The 18,977-nt window shown below is 43.4% G+C and overlaps 1 protein-coding gene across 5 annotated transcripts in view; it reads right to left on the bottom strand.

Annotated features, from left to right (window-relative positions):
- The window catches only part of CDK5RAP2 (CDK5 regulatory subunit associated protein 2), a 2,172,192-nt gene that overhangs the window by 855,972 nt on the left and 1,297,243 nt on the right, over window positions 1–18,977 (bottom strand). For all 5 annotated transcript variants that reach the window (XM_069609888.1, XM_069609889.1, XM_069609892.1 and 2 more), the window contains 3 exons: window positions 14,772–15,000; window positions 4,741–5,137; window positions 4,130–4,362 (listed from right to left, as the gene is read on the bottom strand). In XM_069609888.1, coding sequence (XP_069465989.1) covers window positions 4,130–4,362; window positions 4,741–5,137; window positions 14,772–15,000 — 859 coding nt within the window. The remainder of the gene's footprint in view (window positions 1–4,129; window positions 4,363–4,740; window positions 5,138–14,771; window positions 15,001–18,977) is intronic.

The following is an 18,977-nucleotide window of genomic DNA, read 5'->3' as shown; positions in this document are numbered from 1 at the left end:
CAGTCCCACGAGGCACTTCCTGCCTAGGTCCTTTCCTCTTCTTTTTCTGCTCTTCCCAGAATTAAGTAGCATGCTTGTGTCTCTCCTTCAATAGAACGTTGAAAGATGTACAGTTTATTTATTTGCAGTTTGACAGCGTTAGCATTTGTATTGGTACAATGTGTTTGATATTAACTCTCTGCGCACACTGAGCGCGAGCGGCGCGTGGCTGAGAGCGACTGTTTACGCCCACACAGGGCGAATATTTCTCCGTCATTCGCCAACCCCTTGCTCGCAACGAAGTCAGGTGGCATGCCCGGACACAAACGTATCATGGAGGCAGAGCCGGGCCCTTGAGTATCAGACTCCCGCTAGGGCTCCGGCTGCACTGCAAGAAATTAATTTGAAGTTTTTTGTGTAAACGCTGCACAAGCCGTAAGCTTTGGGCTCTTCACTCGGCCCGCGAACGCCATGAGCGTAGGCAGCCACGCACGCAGAGGCGCCAGCTCTCGAGGACTCGGCACGTCGTAGGTGCCTTCCTCTAATCTGCAGAATTAGACTGAGGACATCGGCTGCCTAAGGCTCGTCTCAACGCACATAAGGAGAGCGTTCTTTTCTTATACAAAGTGCTCCATATAGCTGCAGGAGCTCAAAAAGGTGTCTCCACACCTCATTATTAACAGAACTGTGATCTATCTGTAAGGCTTCACAGCATACAAGGCCAGCAGTGCCACATTCTACCTGCAAGTAAGGCTTCACAGTACACAAGGCCAGCAGTGCCACATCCTTCAACAGGCCTACCTCCTCCGCCCCCCGCCCCCCCAACCTCACAAGAGGACTTGCCACTCAGCCTGCCCTGTTCAGGCACCCAGGTACACAGTTACAATCGAATCAGATGAAGGGAGTTTAGGAAGTCAAGACCAAGGGCACTCAGATGAAGAATCTGACCTAACTCTTAGTTTTAAAAGAGTCTTAGGAGATTCCTTGATCGACACAGTATCACAAGGGGTACGTCCACTCAAAGATAGGCTAGATGCCCTGGAGTATCTCATTGAGGATGGCCTCAAGAAAAAGGTTCTAAAGCAACCACCAGCAAGTCCTCTGAACAGCCTGCTAATAAGGAGACAGATAAGGGTAGAGAACAGACCCATAAACGTAAAGGCTCACCGACTCCACAGGATCATGACAAGGAGGATAAGAGAAAGCCCCCTGAGGCTGTCGACGCTTTTTTTTTACTGCGAACGACCGTGCTGAGCCTCCTACCCCCTTCCCCAGGTGCGCAAAACACAGGGGATGAGGACTCCTCATCAGAGTCTAGAGATTCTGACTAAAAGTCTAAGTGCGGTAAAAGGAAATGCAAGGAGAAGCCTTTAGAGGAGCACAACGAAGAGTTGATGGATATGTTGGACCCAGAGTCAATTATACATCCAAGATCAAACAGCTGGCGTCCATCACCCAGAGTGACCTCATATATGGCTCAAAGGCTGCACAAGCCCATTGAAAAGGACGTGAGACTTCGAATGCGCTCAGAATGTCCCAGACCGGAGCTACCCGGCAAAGTGGCGGAGACCCCAGAATTAGACCCAAAGATGATCACATTCATCTCCAAAGCTGCCAGCGATCTGAGAAATGGCATGGCCCGAGCCTGGAAGGGCTGCCAGGAAAAGGTTCTGGACTTAGCCGGACCCATAGCTAAGATCATGGACTTGGCAGAGAGCCAGGGACACCAGAGATCCGGTAGACCTGGATGTCCTAGCCAATTGGCCACAAAGAGCTGTGTGCCTCCTAGGAAATGCAAATTGCGCTCTGTCCTCTGAGAGGAGAAGAAGCCTTCTATTGAAAATAGATTCCAAACTAGGGGATCACATGCCCATATCCAGTCCACATGCAGACATGGGGTTCATGGGAAATTTGAATTTTAAGAGTTTTCGGTTTTCAGTAAAAACAAAATTTTAAAAAAGTAAAAAGAAAAGTTTAAAGATTTAAATCTGCTGAAGGGCAGAAATAAAGAAGAGAAAGCATAATGCTTGCCTCCGTGTCTTTAATATAATCAAGACTCCCTCCGCCAAGGCAGGGGTAATCTTTATTGCACTAATAAGTCGGACTTTGCCCCGGAAGCAAATGCGCTTAAGAACAAACGAAAGAACATGCAATAGAGAGTATTAAGTGTATGACCACATTCAACCCAAACAGTGAACAAATTAAATGGATCATCAAGCGTAATTGGCGCATATTAAGATAGTGCCCAAATTCATCAGGCACCATTATTTGCCTTGAAAAAGACAAAGTATCAAATAGTCATTGAGAGAAATGTGGAAGCTACCACATATCTGGGGACATTACCCATGTGGTGACTGTTCCTCGTGCCCTTTGACCTCAAGTTCTGAAATAATTGAGTACAATAATGTGAAGCGGGAACAACAGTTTCATTCCAATTGTAAAATAAATGTGATATATTGCAAATGATGCCCTTGTAATTTGTTATGTATAGGCTATAGTACTAGGAAGATATAAATGACTAAATGAACATAGGTCTCACTTGTGAATAGCCACGGCCTGCGTTACGCGTGAAAATCTAACACACAGGAGATGGTTTTCATCATTGTATATGAATACAGCCATTTTTTTTTAATGTAATCATTTTTATTTATTTATTTTGTGATATTGGTTTACACACAGCAAATCTTACACAAATGCAATACAGCCATTGTTCAATTGGTACGAGGCAGTCAATCAGGAGCTAAAGTTCCCCCCCCCTTTTCCACCATGTGTGGTCAATGGTGACCATGGCCTGATATAGAAAAATAATTGCGCATGTTATATTGACAGGGAGATATATCGCCCAAAAAAAGGAGTGTTTGTGACATTTCTTTGACATACAGTACGTGTAATCTATGAGATTAGGGGTTGTTACAACAGATGGCGCATTTGAGTTACACATGCCATTCAATTCATGTACATTAAAAATCCTACCATTACTGTGAGGAAGACTAGGAACAGTGGAGAGCTTCAAAGAATTGTCTGTTTGGGCCGGTATATCCAATAAAGGACTTAAGTGGAACAGGTTTTCTTTACAACTCCTAATTGTTGAAACTTGTCTTAGTATATGGAGGTTTCTGAGACATTTTAGTGGATTATTCACAAATTTTACATAGGATTTTTTTTCCACATCACTGCAATTTTTTGCTTATCACTTATCTTTTTGGTCATCAAGCGTATGCATTTACACGTTGTCATGAAATATCATGTGAATGTTTTTGAAAAGGAAAATTATGTATTCTCATTCATGAGTTGGTGTATTCGGTTCATGCAACAAATGTACACAGAAAAACGAATTTAGGAATAAATCAGGTTTAATTTATTTTTTGCAATGGTTAGCTATTCCCCCACAAATAAATGGATTTAAAATACAAAATGTTGCCATATATTGTCACAAGAGGAGGCTGGTATTTAGAATTCATTTTGCTATTTCCAAGTAATCAAATAGCATAATTTACCGAAAGTGAATCCGTTTAAATTTTTTTTATAAATACTTCTTTGGATCCTTGATTCACTGGATTGTGGATCCACCCTAGTTTTTGGGAAATTGAAATAAGAGGAGTGCCACTGCCATCAACTCTAGAATGGTGATAACTAACCCAGGAAGGAACAGATGAAGGTGGTGTTAAAGGACTTTAGAATAAGAGAACACTTCAGAAAAGAAAAGAGCTCCAGGGGAGAGTTAAGAAGGTTCCTATACTGGAGAACATTGCTTCACTAAACCTTTAGTACAGGAGAGGGGGCAGGTATAAATATAACTACGTCAAGGGGTGTGGCGTAATACATTTTTACCTCCTATAAATGGCAAACAAGGCTGCCTGTGTCCAGCTAAAGAACATACTCTCTTTTTGTATGGACTGTGACGAGGAAAGACGTGACACTTACTACTACATGTCCATTCATGGGTACCCAATATTAGAGAAATGTCTAATCTATTCAAAGATATTCTTAAAGCAAAATTAAGACAATTAGCATTTCATAAATAAAATTAGGCAGATGTATATCTATATTTGTATTAAAAATGCTTTTATGGATTGATAGCACATATATGCAACTGCCTTTTTTCTTTTAATGAATGTTTAAGCAATTAATATAAACACATGTTGCTTACCATAACAAAGTTTCTCTTCAAGTGTTTGAAGCAGCTGCATACTTTGATTAAGTTGTTCTCGAAATCCCTCAGCAACATAATAATCAACATCACTTGCTTGAAGCAGCTCCTCAAATGCTTTGATAAGGTTTACTAGATGGTCATGGTAAACCATGGCCATGTTGTGACCATCTCTGATCTGTTGGCGCTGAAAGCTGAGTTCACGAGCTTGCGATTGAACCAAAGAATCATACCTGGTTAAAGAAAATGAAAATATTAGCTATTATTCCATTATATTTGCTATGATGATATGAGTTGAAACCTTAACTGTAAACAATGCCAAAAGGTAACATGATAACTGAAATATTTTCAATCTCTGAGCACTATACTGCAGGTCCTCTCCCCGTGCCAGAAAGTGGGAACATGATGGTAGCCATGGGGAAGATCATTATACTTCAGGGAAGTAATATTCTTTATGTGTATTCTATCCCCTTTACATTCTTGCAACCATGAAATATTTGCAGAAGTAACTGAAATAATCATGATGAAATTTGTAGATGCAACATTGCAGTAAGCAGCTTTAACAAATTAGGAGTTCCACAAACCTGGAATAAACAACTTTGAGCTCTCACCTGGATGGAGACCGTTCTTCAACTTTTCTTTGCAGACTAGAAACTTGATCAAGAAGCTTCACATTTTCAGCCTTTTCTTTTTGGAGCTCATATGCATATTGAAAATGATTCTCTGCTACGCATTTAGTCTCTTTTTCATCTGATGAAGCAAGAGTCTGGAAACATGAGCGCTGGTCATTTTGAAGTGGAAGCTGTACATCTGTCGTACTTTTCTGTAATGGACTCTTGCTATTTTGGCTTTCAAATTCATCCAGGATATCTTGTTTGATGAAGGGAGTCAAACTACTGAAACTTGAGTTCAAATCAGATGAACTGGTACCACCATTGCTTGTCAAACATATTTGCGAATTTTGATTCTCCATAAAAACTTGAGGGTTATCATTGTTAACTTCACATCCTAAAAAAAGAATGAAAAAAGTCTCCAACTTCACATTCCCTTGTTTGCATGGCTTTGTATAGACAAAAGTACACATTACTGCCTTGTTGTAACTTTGGTAGTATTAGTTTAATCTAGTTTAGCTATGGGCCCAGGAGGTACCTGCCCTGCTCAATAGGATATGGGACCATGCGCATGAGCAATTCATTTTTAAAACAATAAATAAAAGGGCCCAACTGCATGCACAGCCCGAGCCACACTAAGGCCCTTTTGGGTCAAATGCCTACTATACTTGGCATTGGCTGCCTTTGTTTTTCTTCTCAGCGTACATGGGGGTGGGGGCACATTTATGTAGAGAGGTCAGATACACTTAAGGAGAACAGTGATTCAGAATTGGGTGGTTATATGGAGATGGAACAGGTGCAAGCAGGAGGCAAAATGAAGAGAGTTGAACTAGATGAAAGCTGGAAAGAGATGGTCAGGGGGAAATGAGGGACAAGTGAAGTTGAAGAGTGAATAATTTGGAGGGTAACGAAGGGTGGACAATACAATCAGCAGGAGATGGTGAAGAATGGGGTGGAGGGAGGGAAGTGGATCATCAATGGAGCTCATGGAGGTTATTCGAGGAAAGTTCAAGGAGTTGGTTGGAGAAATGTTTGAGGAGGTTGGAGTAAACTCCAAGGAGGTGGATATAAGAAGGGACATAATCTATGCTTAAGGGAATGGGTGAATGAGTGGAGCAACAAGTCCATGACAAGAAGTTGAGGAGATGGGAAGGTGAGAGGCAGAGCAAGGTTGGGAGAGAGGGGAGAAAACCCCAATGTCCCGAGACTGCCGTGAATCATAGAGGAGGCAAAGTCTGGGTATGGAGACACCTGGGATAGGATGTTGGCCAAAGAATACCTGGGATCCTGCTCCTTCATACCAGTTCTTGGGCTTTAATGCGATCCAGCCTCAGCCACTGCCTTAGCCTAACCACCAGGACCCTGTACCTTAGAGACATGGAAGGGAAAACTGGTAATCCCAGAGCTGATGACAAAAGAACTTAGAGACTACAAAGCCAAGAATGAAGTGCGGGGACACTGAACCACCAAAGGCTTAAGCAACATCAAGGACCACAAAGGGTGGAAGTGCCTGAAGCCCAGCTAAATATTGATTTTTAAACTGAGGTAGGCTACACTGTTGCAGACCTTTGTTTACAACTTATATTGACCCAACCATTTAAATAGCCCTAAAAAAAAACACAAGACTAAAACCATACTTCTCTCATTGGATCTATTTGGGCTTGTGACAGCGATTTGTCCCCAATGGAGGGAGCAGGGCACTATATCATGTCATGAGAGGGGAGGAAGAGGCCACCTGCACATGCAACACATTAAATATGATAGCTTAATTCATAGTCAAACTAAGTGTGAGGTTGGCAGGTAAAGAGGTGCAACAAAAACAAATGAGGCCTACTTGGCAAAGCGGAAATTCTTAAGAGAAACGTGGTCTTGAAAAACAAAGGATGGTCTCCCAAGCAATATACGTTATGCTTTAGCTACAGGGACAATATTAAATATCTTAAGGGTGGATCTCGACCTCTACCCAAAATCTTGTCCAAGAATTGCTCTGGTCTCTCTGGATTAATTTCCCAAACAAATTCATGGCTCTGATTCTCTTAACTAGGGTACTGGTGTTGGGAGTGAGAGAAACTCCCACAGTACGTAGAGGAATATCTGACCAACATCAAAGGGAGGGTCTCAATTAACAGCGCCAGGATGGAGGCATACATCAAATCAAGTGCAGGGTGTAGTTAAAAGGACCTAATGTCCTTTGTCTAATGTACAATCCCTATTCTAATCCACATAGTTCTGGAGTGCCAATGCCCAGAACAACAGCCTTTTTAGTGCGCTCACAGTCTCTTCTTTACTTGGCTGTGCAGATAAGCCATCCGCCGGTACTCTGTAGCCATCTGACACACTCCTACTGAGGAAAAACAGCTCAGAATAGGCGGTTCACAAACTTTCAATGTAGCAAAAAGCATAATTTTAGCCCTGGTGGCTTTGCAGCTACCAACAGGATATGGAGGTTCCAGCAAGCTGGACTTTTTCTACTTCTCTTCAGTAGTCCTTGGATCTTTCGATCTTGCCAGATTCTAAGTCAAGGGCCTCAGCCAGCTTCTTACTCCGATATCTCCTGCAAGTCTCAACCCTCTCGCAGCGTGGCCTATTTAGATTAGCCTCAACCAGTTTCTTAACACCCTCACTGAGTTACCCATTTGGTTTGGCCACCTCCTGCCATACCTACTCCTCTCGCTACTACAACACCAACACTGCATAGTGGTTTGTGTCTCTTTTTATACTGAATAGTACAAAAGGATCCTCCCCAATTTTCTGTTGATGGCGGGGTCAGTTCTACAGAGACGGGGAGAGAGTATCGTGAGACAGCAGGGTGAGAACCCAGTACCCCTCCCTTTTACACCATATTATTTTAAACATAATGTGTTCAGCCCTTCACGTGAAGATACGGGCATCCAACACCATTCTTCAAAGAGTTAAGTAGGCCTTCATCAGGAAGTGGACAGATTCATAATGGGTTACAATCCAATCGCCTTCTTGTATTAAATAATTCATTCAATTGCTGATTTTGGGTGCAAGGGCGGAGATAAACAAGGTGCTTCAGTTTGATTCATCTTGTGTGGCGCTTCTTATTTATTTATTTCTTTGGCTCACACACCTCTCGTGTAGGTGTGATTAATAAATTGTATAGTTAATAGAAGAATGAGTAATCACTTGTCCAGCTCGTATCCAAAAGCTGGAACCAGCACTCACACGGAACGCTCCAGTGATTCCAAACAGCACAATCAAGTGAAGGGCCAAAACACAGTGTGTCGACCATATTTCTTTTTTATTTTTATTTATGGTTGGTTTATTACAAATCTTTCATATTTCATCAACCACATCTCCATTAAGATCATAACATAGAAAAAATACATATTCCAACTCTAAAACAATATCTCATAATACATTAGATACACATTTTTGCAAGAGCAGACACTCATTGTAGATTAAAAACATAATCTAATAATGTTATCACTGCAAAAACCAAAGGGTACTTTTCACGCAGTAGCAGGATACTCCACCATTCCTCTACCGTCAGTGTCTTCAGTAACATATCTGCCTAAGTAGCGCATTCCCATACCAGTCAACCCTGTACAGCATAGGAGAATATGCTTCATCGTTTCAATTGTGCCCAGCTTCAAGCAGAACCTACAGGTAGAATCGTCCATGTCAAGATACTAGTGCTTAGCCAACACCTCCTTCGAAGGATATAAATTCAGAGGCAAGCGCATGAATTGATTTCGATGGTATGAACTTGGGAACTTCGTTAGATATTTAGGGGGTATATTAATAAACCTCTGCTCATTATTCAAGTTTAGAGACAGCTTATATTTATGTCTTATATCTTAGGTGTCAATCCAATCCTTGTGCCATAATTCTGCTTTAACTGCTTCAGGATTGGTTATCAAAATACATAATTCACGAAGTCAGCTGCGTCTATCCTCACAGGATTCCAATATAAGGTAAATATCACCTCCACTTTTCTTCCACGTGCTAAGCCTTGATCAATATTCAGTACCAACATTTGAACAAAGGGGTTGGGATTTCTTATTTGTAAAACACTGAATCCCTGGCCATTTTTCACCAATGTTCAACATGAATATGGTCTACACCTATCCCCTTTAGAGGCTGCATTTAAGTAGGCACAGAAGCCATCACATATCAGAATGGTGCAAAGCCAGGTTTCCTGCAAGCACAAGATCTCATAGCAGTCCACTGCCAGTGTTTCATCATTAAACATATGTGCGAAGCCTCAGGTATTCTAGGAACCCACTACAATTTCCTTATGATATGATATTGTATTTATATTGTGCTTGTACACACGTGTTTCAGAGCGCAAAACACTTGTTAATGATTGTTATGCTCATGTTAATGATTATTAGCAAGATTAGATGGGGTAAACGCCCCATCTAACCATCCCCAATCCTCATTTTCAAAAGGCTCTTGGGAGGCATCCTGTTCTTCAATAACATCCCTGTCTTGGCCCTTTGCATTGAAAAAAGTCACTCCTAGAGGGTGGGTGTTCTCTTCTTCAGTTGTAAACTGCTTTTCTTCCCAGGTACTACCTTTGTAAGTCAGACTTCTGTCTTTGGCTTCTCGACTTTTCCTGCGTATGCTCAGGAGAAGATTTCCTCGATACATGGTCAATTCCATCCCAGTCTTCATCAGCTATATATATTGGGTGTGTTATCGATATATGTTCCCTTAAATCAAAACCCAAAGGTAGCAATGCTGGGCCATCCTCCAGAAGTGTGGTCTTCACCATATTTGATTTTAAATGGAGTATGACCCAGGCCATTCGTGATTCCTTCACGAATTTCACAACCCTTACATCATCGGATTCAATAAAACATAGGTTCAGATTATGGTGAAATAATCTTAAAACATTGCTGCGATTTAAAATTAAACCACTTTGAGAGCATAGTATTCTCTCAAAAGATAATTTTATTTCTCCCTTTGGCGAGTCTTTATTCCGCAGCGCGTTTTCTTTGGGCTTGTTTCCTGGTTTGGTATATATGAAATCTGGGACTGATTCTTCCCTTTTGTGTTTTAAAACTACATCCCAACGCTTTTGAGCAAGTATTTTGAAAGACCCAGTCGTAACATACGGACAAGCAGAGACTCACCTGTGTAGGTAACTTTCTCTCTATGGCAAGTTCATTTCAGGCTGGATCTTACTTAGACTGGTTACAAAGTTCAGTCCTTCCGTTTCTTGCCTGCTCTTCAAAGTCAACCACTTCATGTCCCGCGTCATTTTACTACGAGTTCATCTATATATTTATTCCTACCTCCTCATCTTGCTTAGATGGGCTTTCCCGAATTCTTTTATGTTCCATTAGAGTGGTTCCCTTGAAATCCTTTTTTTTTCATCCTGTTATTTCTCAGGACGTTCCAAGTTGATCAAGAGCGGTTTGCTCATGAAGGGGTGGAGTTCTCAGGTTGCGCAAAAGATTTCTGAGTCTCGTTAGATTTAAATTTCTTTCAAATGTGCATGTTTTTTGATTTTTTTCCTCTTTTGCGGTTTGTTTCCCTTCGAGACAATCAGCCTTTCCAGCTCTGTCTACAAAAAATTGGGAAATCGTTTTTAAACGGGCGTTGGGAATCGACCACATAACGGCTCTGCCATAGCCATAGGAGATGACATTTCAGTATCTGATACCACTAGGCATAACTCCTGACTGGCTAGTGAGCCAAAGCCCTCCAGTTCTACTTCCTGGCCAACATCCATTATGTCATTGCTTACCTGTATATTCTGATTCATAGATATTTGTAGTAAAAGGTATTTTGTCTGCGTAGAGTTAGAGAGGGTCACCACCTGATGTATTGGGGCGGCGGCAGATTCCATACACAACGCCACATGAGGAATTTGTGTTGGACAACCCAGTGGCAGTCACAGTATATACATTTCCATCAGTGTTTACCCTTTTAACAGCTTGTAACCATGTATTGTATACATAGCTTGTATTCTTATCAGCAGCCTCCGCTGTCGCTAAATCGCACAATCTTCCCTGCCATTGTTCAGCAAGGTTTCATGAACTTTTCTAGTTTGCAGGGTTGCTGTGAAAAATTCCAAAAAGATAAGTTTCGAGTGAACCATAGTCAGCAGGGTGGCTTGGTCCATAAAGGTTTCATTTATAGACTCAAAGTTTCATGAAAGGTGCTAGAGAAATAGTTAAACCAGCCATAATGTTGTTTTGTATTTGAAATGCCGATGTGGCAGATGAATGCGTTGTGTGAGTTAGGAGAAAATACAGAATTCCTGGCAGTTGACACTGATGTTGAAGAAGAGGAAGTGCGAAATGCCAATGCAAGGTCAGAGTTTATTTGTCGAAGACTGGCATTCCCTTCTTTTGTATCTTTTAAATCAGACCAATTCAAAATTGCTAGATTTGCCGAAACCGAGTCCACTGACGTAACTTGATCAATAGTTTCCGATTGCATAGAGGTAAAAGGTAACTTTGCCACTTTAGAGGGAGTCCCCCACCTTCACTGTCACTGAAGCCTCCCTTTGATTTCTGCAATGTCATGAGACAGACGAGCTGCCAGGATTGACAAAGATCCCACCAGAGCACTGGTGGCTGGAGTGTCATGTTCAGTGACCTGTGGATCACAAACACATGGAGAGGCAACTAAATGTCCCGCTGTAAAAGAAGCTTTTTGTTTCCACTGTAGATGTACAGGGGGGTGCATGAGCGGTTTGAATTTAGTCATTTATGTTGCTGCCCTCCCCCATCACTGTAACTACCAAACCTGGAGCTGCTGAAAGTAAGTCATTTTTCTCCCTCCCCTCGATCGCTGCAGGAGCCAGCAAACCACCATTGCTGTGATCGTTATTCAGCTCGTCTTCAGGCATGTCACCAGCTATTAACAGCTCTGCGTCTGTTAGGTGTGGATGTTTACAGAGGTATCTATAACAAGCAGAGCGAGCGTGATGAGCAAATCTTCATCAAATTGTGGTGGGGCAGCCATTCTCGCCTCTGTTCCCAGCGGCAAAGCGGAAGCTACCTGGTCATGCAAACGCTGCTGGCATCTCGTGCATGGAGCGGCAGTGTCCATCTTAAAGGCAGTCACAATCAGTCGCGGCCAGAGGTCTTCCGTTCAGCCTAAACTTCAGCCTGACTGAAACCGACTGAACCCGTCTTGCCGAACTCACGCGCCATCGTTGCGCATCCGGCTTGGTTTTTGAAGGCTGTCCAAGTTCTTAAAGGGACAGTAAGAAGCAGCAACCCCTGTTGGAAACCGCTCACAGCAGGTCTCAGTTCCTCAGTCACTGAAGCTGACTGAACTCGTCTTGCCGAACTCACGTGTGTCGACCATATTCCTTGTGACCTAAACTACTGGGTCACCATTCTTTTATGTAATATCAAAATAAGTGAATAATGCAAAAGACACCACAATAGGCAGTCCTACGATTGCGGATATCTAGTTGAACTGTAAAGTAGGATTATCATGACCATACAAAACAGATACAGTGACAAACGATTAACAGAAACTGGGACAGCGCTGTTGTCTTTTTTTGTCCTAATTTAGTATAAATCTACAACTGAGAAAACTTTATGCACTTGTTTTGGGCACTTGAAACTAACCCCCTGTCAATACTTGCACACTGAGTTATGTTGTGCTCTAGGTCGTAACAATGATGATTGCTACCAGTTTTTAACAAAATTGAAATAAAAGCATTATATTTTTTGATGTGGTACTAAGGCTTAGACTGATGCGTTGAACATTGAGTTTTGCATCTATGTTCTCCATGTTTCAAATAATATGGTGTGAAAGGGAGGGGCAGTCGGTTCTCACCCTGGTGTCTTATGAGCTTTTTATATTTGGACGTTGGCACTAATTGTTTCATTGAGAGTTCTGATTGGTGGGTTTGATTGTCCCTCAGCCTAGGGTCATACGATTGCTGTAGGCTAAACAGTTTCCCCCCTTCCAATGTGTGTCCCTCTCTCACTGCCCTCCCTCCCTCCCTGCCCAAGTATAATCAAGTGTTGAGTTCTCTGCATATAATCTGTTTTTTCTTTGGCTCTTGCCCCTGTGGCCCAACAGCTCAAATAGGATGTCTGCAATCTTGAAGTCAGAGTGTGGCTCGGGAATCATGACGTCTGAGCGGTCCCGCATTCTCTGGCAAAACCTTCACTAAGTGCATACGCTCCCCAACATCCAAGTTGAGATATGTGTTTATGCCCTTTTGTGGTTCTTTCCTTGTGGGTTCCAGCTTTGCTGCAGGATGCAGTCTGATCCATTCTGGATTGCGCGCCAGAGGTATGTTCCATGAAGAATCTTGATGCAAGATCAGATTTGAAGACCGAGCCCAGGTTAAGCGGCTGACATCCAGCCTATAAGATATCATGAGATAACCTATACCAAGACTGATTTTATTCCTGGTTTCTTCCCTTTAAAAGTACTCTCCTCTGAGTATGGTAGTACAGGGGAAATGCTGCCCCGTACATTCTTCATGAAATACAGTGGGCTATACTAGGGAGATTTCCCTGAAGTGGTGACTGAAGGGTGGGTGGTGGGGCACACAATGGTAGACTGGAGGAAGTATGAGTGTGCCCCCATAGGCCACTTTCAGGCATTTCATCATGTATGGTGGCTTCCCCTGAACCCCAGAGTTCCTTAGTCCGGCTCCATGATCTGACCTAAGGTCACTCCATCACAAACCATTGAAGAAAGCTGGGCACTATAGCCCTGTCACTATGTAACAGAGATGGGACATGGAAACAGATACTTGGAACACGCATGTTCAAATGGGGATCAGAGAGCATTTTGTCTAAAATAGTAGTGGTTATGCTTTTGCACGGTATAAAGGCTCCAAGGGGAAAGTATCATCCTCTGAGTGTATTGATTCAATGGTTAAAGGAATCCCAACATTGACAGGATTCCTATTGTGTATTTTACACACTACTGGTATCCGTACCTGCACATTAGACAAAAACAAAGGACTGGTTCCAACTATGACATTTAAAGAAGGTAGTTGCACAATGCCCTCAGATGAATACCCTCATACTGGACACAGAAAGTGATTGGATTCAGGTTCCCAACAATTCACAGCTGTAACAGGAATCAGTCTGTCACTGCCTGCAGAGGATCCAATGTTTGACGATGGTTGTATATAGCATGCGATAGAGGGAGGAGGGCACAAAAGGAAACTATGTCACATACGTGACACACAAAGTGACCCCCAAAAAAGGAGTGATCAAGTTTAAAATCTCAAAAATTGAGAAACTACAAAGCTAGCAAATCCAGACACACCAACTGGTCAGAAAAAACAGCACCTGGATGTGGTAACTTGGTGATGCAGGCTAACGCTCAGAGTTACACATTTAAGTAAGATGCCCTGCATCCATCAAAATGTTTTAATGTAACAGTTGCTCTTTTTAATCAGCTTTTCCCAACCTGCTTGCAGATGCAGGCTGTACTAAACAGTTGGGAAGGAGGGAGAACAGACCACAAATGTCCAGGTGACAGCAACAACAGAGATGTTTAGTAGAGCCTAGGACTGCTTTGGTATTTGTTGAGGTAGCGAAGCTAATTATTTAAGAGGATTTGGCTATTGTATGGATTCAGCAACTAGTTCCCAGTATGAAACAATGCTCTGCTAATTTACTATGCAGTAGGAGTCGTGAATGCATTATCCTATCCCGGATATGTACCAACAGACATAGTACGAACCTTTGCTCTCCTGGAAATTAAATCTGTAGAGGAAATAAGGCCACTGTACTAACAGGCAATTTTCCAGTTATGGAGAAAAAATAGCATAAGTGGCTGATAAACCTGGCTATCTCACTCTGAGTTGTACATTAATACTTGCTGTGTAGAAGCATCTCCGAAATTAGCAATGTGCATTGTGATTTGTTGTGCTGTAACATCTGACAGTTCGAGTAATGTTTAGGTTTGAGAGTGGCAAGAAGGTGCTTGGGTTTATGGAAGGAAATAAAAATGAGTGCAGACTGCTCAACCCCAGGCAACCATCCATCCAACACCCACAGCAGTACAATATTAATTTTAAAAGTATAACTGCAAAACAACTCTAAATAATATCCACTTACCATCTATGAGAACATTTTTCATTTCTGATTCTTCTTTAACGTGTTCAATCAAAGTTTCTGAAACATTTTTCCTATCTTCATGTTGCATCTTTTGTTTTTCAAGTGTCTGTTCTCCATTAGCTTCAAGCAGTTTATCTATCACCATCTTCCTTGAGGTAATTGCCATTTTCTGACTTGTTGAACTTCTGTATGGTTTTAGGGGAACTGGTAAGCGGGATTTCTTATGACTCTAAAATGCAAGTAAATTAAGAGAATCAGAGGCTGGTTTCTGTGCACGTTAGTGAAACCACAAGGAACTAGTCACACTTCAATGGAAACACTGCAGCTATCTTAAACTTACAAATGCACAAACTAGGACTCAACATTTAGAGTTAAAATTATTATTTTGCTTGCCTTCTGTAGCAATCAATCATACAGGATTCTCGCTGCCGTTTGCCAGCAGTCCCATCTTTCAGTCCCTTCTAAAACCTGCGACCCAGGTGCAAACAACGGTCTATTAACACAAACTGAAATTGGGGACTGCAAAAAGGCGGCAGGAGATAAGAAGAATAGCAGCGAAATGCACACTTGCGAGCAAATATTTACATGCAAATCAAAGATCAGAGTAAAAACACTAGCTTTACTAAGCTGCTCAGTACCCCAGTACATAATAAGCTGTGAGGTGCTGCTCAGTCTCCCTCCAAAGGCTATGCTTTTTTATTGGCCAAACGTTCATTCATTTTGTTTTGTGTTCTGTCAGGGTGGAGGGGATAACCCCAATTTCTAAGGCCCACTCATGTGCCATGAACGTTGTTAGTGGTGCCACGCACTGTCGCAAAATGCCTCCCATCACTTTTTCTTGCCAGTGTTCAGGGTGCACCTAGAAAAAACCAAGACAACCCGGAACAAAACCAAATGAAGGGGAAAATAGAAACACAACAAATAATGCAAAGTTTGAGCCTTCATCACAAACCAACAGAGTCAGCAACTCCGAAAAGGAATAAGTTACTTACCTGTGACTCCTGTTCTCCAGCATGAATCTGGTATGGAATCACATGCTCCTGAATATTTCCTGTCAAGCTGGGAATCCTCGCTAAATGAAAAACTGTTTTGCTTTAGCTTGAAAACTGCATTTCTGCACTAAACCAATCACTGTACTCTGAATCATACTGCCCCCATCCAATGTCACTCTTCTCCCATAGATCCACGGCAGTTGGCCATTTTCAGATTTGGTATAGCACGTGAAGTGGCAGTATGAACAAAGAAGAGCCACAGAAGGGAGGAAGGGTTTGTATGTGAATCCATGCCAGACCCATGCTGGAGAAATTAAAGTTACTCAACGTAATGACTAGATTACTCATTGCCCTTAGTCCCCTTTCCTCCATCCTTGTGGGCGTCCCCCAACATAGGGGCGGTACCGGAGCCATTGGCACCGAAAAATTAAGCTTACCCTTTAAATTTAGTATAGCTCGCAGGGGCGCGGCCTCTGCTGTGCGACCGCCCCCCCACACCCGGCCTCCCAGGTCTCGCCCTCCGGCTCCTCACCTTAGTTCCTTTTGAACACATCGGACGCTTAGATATCTGGCTACTCTTAGTACATTTTAGCCCTTGGCATACTAGCAGGGGAAGGTGGATGGGGCATATGGAGGAAAGGGCACTAATTATTAGGAGTACTGTAGTCACTAGAGTGAGTACATTGAATTACCCATATGTCCCGTCCCCTTTCCTCCATTCTTGTGGGTGATTCCACTGAACAAGAACAAAGGGTGAAGCTGTGACAACCTGCTTCATATCTAGAATGAAGGTTCTTTGGTACCGCCTGGCCAAACTCTGCATCGCGCCTGGAGCTGGTGTCCAGTGATTAGTGCCTACAGAAGGCAGACAGAGTGACCCAAGTAGCCGCCTTGCCGATGACATTCAAAGAAGCATGTCTCTGAAATGCGACGGCCGAGGCCTTACCTCTGAACGGGTGGGCATTAATCCCTTCAGGAACAGGCTTGTCCATGGGCATGTACGCCTCTGAAATGGCCAGAACCACATACCTGCCAACCCTACTGATTTAGGCAGTAGGCTACTGCTTTTTAAGCAGTTCCACCGCCTACAGATTTGGGTGACAGATTCTACTGCTTTTTACAGGGGTCGTTAATGTATGGGACTCTAAGACAGGCTGCTTGAGACCAGCCCAGGACAAAGCATGCCACAAATTAGTCTGTGCGGTGGGTGGCTAATTGATGGGCTCAGACCAATCCACTGACCTGACAGCTACATAACTCTGCCCTGCACTCTGGCCGGGACAACCCTTGAACCACCAGTGAAGGCAAGTGGCAGACCATCACATAGCATCTGCATATCAGACTTAGGAGGGTATCAGTCTCCATGTTGTTCAGTTATTCATCTTGAACTGCAGGAACAAATATGTATTGCCCATGCTGCTGCTACCGTGCAGTGGCAAACGTTGCCTACCAGCACTGTGTGATTACCTTTTGTGAAGTTAGGTAATTGAATTCAGTGTTAACTTACCATTCAGAAGAACAAGTTACTCTCTTACCTGCTAACGTTCTTTCGATGGGATGGTCCGACGACTTATTCCATATCGCTGACAGTAATCACCACAGCTGTGCTGCTTCGGAAAATCGTCTGCGTCCTGCGTCGATGCGCCGCCCTCGAGGACCTCCTGCGACAGACGACGTCACTGGATGTTATAAGTAGGACGCACGACGCCCATAGCCTCAGTTGTAGTTTTTTCCCAGAATGTGTGCCACCAGTCTTCTGCCAGTCTGACACACAAAGCCTTGCAGAAACGTAAGCTGCAATCGCATAAGAAATTCTGTAGCGGGGAAGGTAGGGAGGGAGTGATATGGAATACGTCGTCGGACCACCCCATCAAAAGAACGTTACCAGGTAAGAGAGTAACTTGTTCTTCAAGGCGATTGGGTCCTCCAACATATTCCATATCTATGACAGGCTCCCAAAGCAGTACCAATGCAAGGAGGTGGGAAAATAATTTCGAAAACAGAAATTTAGCACGTCCAATCAAATTGCGGAGTAAAGGACCGCCTTGCCAAAGGCCAGATCCTGCCCCCGGATGGAATCGAGAGAATAGTGACATACAAAAGTATGTACCGAAGCCCAGGTGGCTGCATCACAGATGTTGCGAATAGGGACACCCCTCTGCAGGGCAGTAGAGGCAGCCATACCCCTGGTAGAATGGGCCCGTAAGCCGACCGGTGGGTCCTTACCCGCCAAGCGGTAACACTCAGAGACAGCCAAAATAATCCAGCGAGACAAAGTCTGTTTCGTCACAGCCTGTCCCAAACGCTTACCAGCGTAACCAATAAAGAGCTGATCGTCCACTCTGACCCGGGACATGCGTGAAATATAAAAGCTTAATGCTCTCCCAGGATCAAGCCTATGGAGCCTCTCCTCTTCCTTACCAGGATGTGGAGGAGGATAAAATGCCGGAAGAACAACCTTCTGGCCTAAATGAAATTCCGACACCACCTTCGGAAGAAAAGACAGCTCTGTCCTTATGAAATATAGTGAAGGGTGGCTTAACTGAAAGTGCCTGTAACTCACTCACTCACTCTGCGAGCGGAAGTGACCGCAACTAAAAGTACCGTTTTCAGAGTTAACAGTCTCAAAGAGCATGAATGCAAAGGCTCAAACGGAGCACCCATCAGAAACTTAAGAACAAGGTACAAATCCCAACTCGGCACCTGGAAAGGTGACAGAGGGAACACATTAGTGAGCCCTTTCAGAAACTGAGAAATTAAAGGAATTTTAACATAGGAACACTCTTCAGACGAGCGCTTAAATATGGACAGCGCCGCCAGGTAACCTTTAATGGTACCCACTTGAAGGCCCCTGTGGGCCAAGGAAAGCAAAAAAAGACAGAACCATGCGAATTTCACATGCAAAAGGATCCACATTCTTAACCCTGCACCAGTCAGAGAACTTCCTCCAACGGCAACGGTACAGGGACTTTGTTGCGGGCCTTCTGGCCGAACGCAACACCTCCATCACGTCTTCAGGGAGGTCCTAATCCTTATACCTCAACCTTTCAGAAGGTTGAGGGACCTGACCTCTGGATGAAGAACCTGATCCCCTCCCGTGAGAGCAGATCGTCTCGGTAGGGAAGACGACGTGGAGGGCAGAATGACAAGTCGAGAAGGTCCGGGTACCACGTACTTGCGGTACTTGCGGGATGACGGGGCCTGGAGGAAACGC

Source organism: Ambystoma mexicanum, chromosome 8 (assembly GCF_040938575.1).
Source record: "Ambystoma mexicanum isolate Mex_15411 chromosome 8, UKY_AmexF1_1, whole genome shotgun sequence".
NCBI classification, from domain to species: Eukaryota; Metazoa; Chordata; class Amphibia; order Caudata; family Ambystomatidae; genus Ambystoma; species Ambystoma mexicanum.
This window is presented reverse-complemented; position numbering and strand designations above follow the sequence as displayed.